General features: G+C 34.3%; 1 protein-coding gene across 1 annotated transcript in view; it reads right to left on the reverse strand.

Annotated features, from left to right (window-relative positions):
• Positions 1-5,000, reverse strand: part of LOC125031795 (acetylcholine receptor subunit beta-like 2) — a 58,059-nt gene that overhangs the window by 112 nt on the left and 52,947 nt on the right. Inside the window, exon 4 of the mRNA XM_047622757.1 lies at positions 1-3,620. This exon is cut by the window's left edge and continues 112 nt beyond it. Within this exon, the coding sequence (XP_047478713.1) occupies positions 3,441-3,620 (180 nt within the window). The 3' untranslated portion in view covers positions 1-3,440. The remainder of the gene's footprint in view (positions 3,621-5,000) is intronic.

The following is a 5,000-nucleotide window of genomic DNA, read 5'->3' on the forward strand; positions in this document are numbered from 1 at the left end:
ATCTAATTTCCTGAATTATCTCTAGACACCTATACACATTCTACACCTATTCTTCAATAAACAGATAAAATTTAGTTCAACAGTGAACATACACACATGTTTCTCGTCCTCTTTAACCCTTAGAAAACACACATTCTGATTCTTATTAAATATTCCTGATAAAAAGACGAAAAACAAAAGAAATACTCAAGAGTGCTTTTGCATATCATTTCCTGAATACAAGAGTGCAAGTAACAAAATACTGAAGCAGTGAGCAAAAAATTTTCGGAGTTTAAGGAAGACTGTGTTTATCTGTTAATTCTTGGCACATATTTTGATTGATTTCAATTTTAGTTCGTAATTTACGGAGTGAAAACAGTAAGACCTCTTTATATGTTTTCATATATCTATACGCATGTATAAATATGTATGTATGTATATGTATATGTGTATATACGCATATATATATATATGTATATATATATATATATATATTCATACATAAATATAGATAGATGTGTGTGTGTGTGTGTGTGTGTGTGTGTGTGTGTGTGTGTGTGTGTGTGTGTGTGTGTGTGTGTGTGTGTGTGAAAGATCTAAATAATAGTAATTTATCTTTCATGGCATCTAAACTTTCCTCACCTCGTTTCCAAAAACTAGGTTCACGACGGAAGTTGAAAATAAAATCACCTTCGTGTATATAAAGAAGTGCTACTGTTGACTTTAAGCCAATACTTCGATTTTTCGTCGTCTACGAAATTTACCTTTGCCTTTTTTTTCATTAGATATAAAGATATTTTTTTTCTCATCATTCGTATAAGCGTTTCAGGTGTAAACGGTTGCAGGTGTTTCGGTCATCAGCAAACGATCTTCGACCTTCTGACGTAGACACCGAAGGCTGAGAACCCCACAGCTTCATCCATTTACATCGGTGATAGGAAATTGTCACTCAAAAGCTACAGAGTTGGCGACTTTCTACAAGCAATTGTCTGCAATTCTTGGGAAATATTTACTTCCTTCCAACATTATCGTTTCCCCCAAAATATAATCATATGTGTATATATATGTATTTATATATATATAAATAACTAATGAAATGTATTCTTTTTTATCTAACTGCCCTTAAATATACCGGGTATTAGGAAAAAGGTTTTGTGTAAAGATAAAACACATGATTGCTCAAAGATGTGATAAAGAGTGAATGACTGAGAGAGAGAGAAGAGAAGAGAAGAGAAGAGAAGAGAAGAGAAGAGAAGAAAAAAGAGTGAGAGATAGAGGAGGGGGGGTTAGGAAGAGGGGGGGAAGAATGATATATAGAGAGAGAGAGAGAAAAAAAAAAAGAGAGACCCACAGACAGGGCGGGAAATATACAAGTGGGAAAAAATAGACAAATAATGAACAAAGAAATGGAGAACAAATGAAGACTCAAAATGACATTTGTCAGCATTTACCAAAATAGAAGTAACAGTAAAGGACCTAACAAAGACTTAATTAGAGTCAGAACAGGATTGGATTGTCAGAGTAAAAGCGTTTCTCCTGACTGAAAAATTTAACATAAATCTCAGTGTAGTGAGAAACAAAATACTGACATTGTTTTGTTCTTTCTATTGTGGGTAAGTGGTTACAAATGACATTGATGAAGAAGAAAAGAAATATATTCTTGGTTTTGAAATATTCAAAATTGTCTAACACTAACTTCATTATGTACATAATTATACGTTTGTATTGTATTTGAGCCGAAGATACACACCATAAGTATTAAAACCATGCGCTCCCACAAACGGATTAACCTTCCTTCATTGCAAAGGATTTGTTTTTCTTCTTTTTCATTTCGGGTCAAAAATTCCAACACGTCTCCACCGACTCAACAAATGTTAAGACTCCTTGTCGGTAATCAAGTGCACGCAATACGTCTTAGAAATACGTAAAAATTGACTTCTTAAACACTAAACATTAGTTCCTAGATCCATACTATTTAACATACACAGGGCTTAAAAAGTTGTTGAGAAGCGCAAGCCGAGTGACGTCACGAGGGAAAAAATGGCGGGAAACACGAGGAAAAGAAAATGGCGGAAACGCGAAGCACAATCCTGATTGGCAGAAGAATTTTCACACACACGAAAGAAAACAGAGAAAGAGCGAGATAAAAAAAAAAGGATATTAATAATTTCACGATGAGCTGTTAAAAGACTTAACGTATATAGAGTATTAACACTACCAACACGTCCATACAGACAAGTTTTTTTTTTTTCTAAGTGTCCGATAAAACAAACAAACAAAACGGCATTCGAGAATCATTTCCGTCTTCTGGACTTGAAAAAAATATAATCTTATTCTATGTGTATCTCCATCATGTTTCAATTGTATTTCAAAGTTGAATTGAAGAGGATTGAAGCCTACAATGTCACACAATAATCTCTTTACGCTTTTAACAATGCGTGATCAAATTTAGGGAAAACTATTGTGTATATATGTATATTTATCTTTGATTTTGTCTTCGTTTCCGTCTTGAAAATCATTTAATATTATTTCTTCAACCTGAGCCGACATTTATTTTTCTTGCTTTCATTACAGACATGTAAAAAAATATAACCCATTATTTTTGCCAAGTTTCATGACTCTCTGTTTTTTTTTTCAAATATCAAATATCTCCCATCTTAATTTTTCATAAAACGATCGAGATTTGCGAATTGTATGACCTATGACCTTACATACGTAACCTGTATGTTTACAAGGCCTTTCAAAAAAAATCCTCTGCCTAGTGTATGGCAAGAAAAAAAGAGATTTTTTTGTTCTAATTTCCTAATGCTTCATTTTCAGATTCTAACAGATGATCATGACATTTTGAAGCATTTTATCGTTTCGATCCAAAGACCTGTCAGCTGATCCAGTCATAAGCAAAACTGCATGATCTGTCTGACAATTGCATGATATATCTAGAAGCTTCCACGCCTTGCCTGGCCTTGCGTAACTGGCCTCTCGCCTAAATTCCCGAGTCCGGAAGTGAGATTTGCTCTGCTCGCCAAGTAACTTCTAGAATTCGAAAGAAAAAAGCTCGACCTACGCTAAGTCAAATCTACTATAATGGTAGTAACGACTGGAAAGAAATACTTGAAATGAAGACTAATTATTACACGTAAATTCGTCATTAGTCTCGCACGATAGACATCTTTTGTTTTTTTAAAAAGCAAACAACAAAAAGCAAAACAATTGAAACTTTCTCACAGTTGACGAGTTCTCACATTATTCACGATGTAAAATACCGAATAGACATGGAGATGAAGGAGACAGGAAGGAAAAAAAAAAATATTTACACGTAACTCACGCACACAAACATAACACAAACACTCCCACACTTACACATACACAAACTCCCTCCACGGATACACACACGCACATAAACAGACGCACACACAGATTTAAAGGAAGTATGTTTGTAGGATAATGTCCTTGGCGATCCTTTACAGTGTCGAACTAGCAGTCCCGATCTCAGAGTACATTTGGTCGATAGGACTCCTCGTGTCGTAGAGGGAAGGAGCCTGGAAAATGATGCCGCACGTCCCAACCACGCACGCAATGGTGAACACCCACAGGAAAAGTCTATCGAGCACCATAGCCACATACTTCCAGTCTTGAATCACCTGTGTCGGAGAAAACGGGAATATTAGTGACAGAAAATGGGAAATAGGCTTGCTTTCTTGTACTTTTTTTTTTTTGTCTTTTTTTTTTTTTTTTTGTCTTTTTTTAATAAATGAGACGCGTGGAAGAAAACGCAGATGTTGTGGTCGTTGGATGTTGTGGAACATAATCGATAACTGCAACGAAAGATTAATCAAATTAAAAGAAATCAAGAATCGGTGAGACGGAATTAACCGTTTTGCTTTCCTTTAAAGATGAAGAATCGGGGATACAGAACAAATAAACACGTTTAGGAGAAGAGGAAAAGGGTAACAAGAGAGAACCAGAGAATTACAAAGCGAAGGCGCCAATAAAAAAACAAAAACAAAAAAACAAACAATAACTAATAATAAAGAAAATAAAATCATGCGTACACAACACGCAAGTTAATATAAGTTTAATAACAAGCAAGATAAACAATTCAAAATCTTTTCAAATCAATTCATTACATTTCTAATCATAAAAAAAAATGCCAAAAAGAAAAGGTACTGGGAAAATTACATGAACTTATGCGTAAAAAGCACAATGGAACTGAACAAAAAATGACTGAAAACAACCATCGCATTTTCTTAACAGCATTAGTCATTTAGCTACATCAATACACTCCAGTATTTAAGTAAAAAATAAACTGCATGTAGAAAACACCAATGTGACTTTTTTTTTCTCTTTCATATTTAGAGCAAAAAAACTTTAATCACATCTTTTTAACTATTAATATGTATAACTTGACATCAAATCTTGGTTAAGGAAAACAGCATCAAGAGATTGAAGAAAGGGTAGGCCTGAACAGGTCATATGAAGACGTTCAACTCAAGGCTAATGCAATAAAACAAACACATGCTCAAGTGGTCTAGACGGTTTCCCACAATCTAAGTAAGCGAATACCTATGTAGGGAAATACAAAGATGAGTAACAACCAAAAAGGTAAATGGATGGATAAGAAATGGAGATCCAATCATGTTTATTATGATAGAATAACTCTTGATAAAGAGATTTTTAAGGTGGATACTGTAACGAGATCATATATTTTAAACCTTGTTTCTAATTTATAATAGTTATAGGGGAGTTTGTTTTAAAATAGATATAAGAAGCTTCAAAACAATATATAGAGTATCCTACAGGGTGGCAGATCAGAGATAGGCAAAACCCTACAGGATATGGATAATAGATTATCCTACAGACTACATAAGGTTCAAAATTGTTGATCATGTTACGACCTTTGCCCTTCGTCCGACAAGGAAAAGTATTCCAAAAAGGAGGGGGACTTTTCATTGCCGTTTCCGAAGGCCAAAAGTCTTGTATTTTCTCTCTCTTTCTACGTATTGAAATGACACAAATTATTC

The sequence above is a fragment of the Penaeus chinensis genome, chromosome 2, assembly GCF_019202785.1.
Source record: "Penaeus chinensis breed Huanghai No. 1 chromosome 2, ASM1920278v2, whole genome shotgun sequence".
In the NCBI taxonomy this organism is placed as follows: Eukaryota; Metazoa; Arthropoda; class Malacostraca; order Decapoda; family Penaeidae; genus Penaeus; species Penaeus chinensis.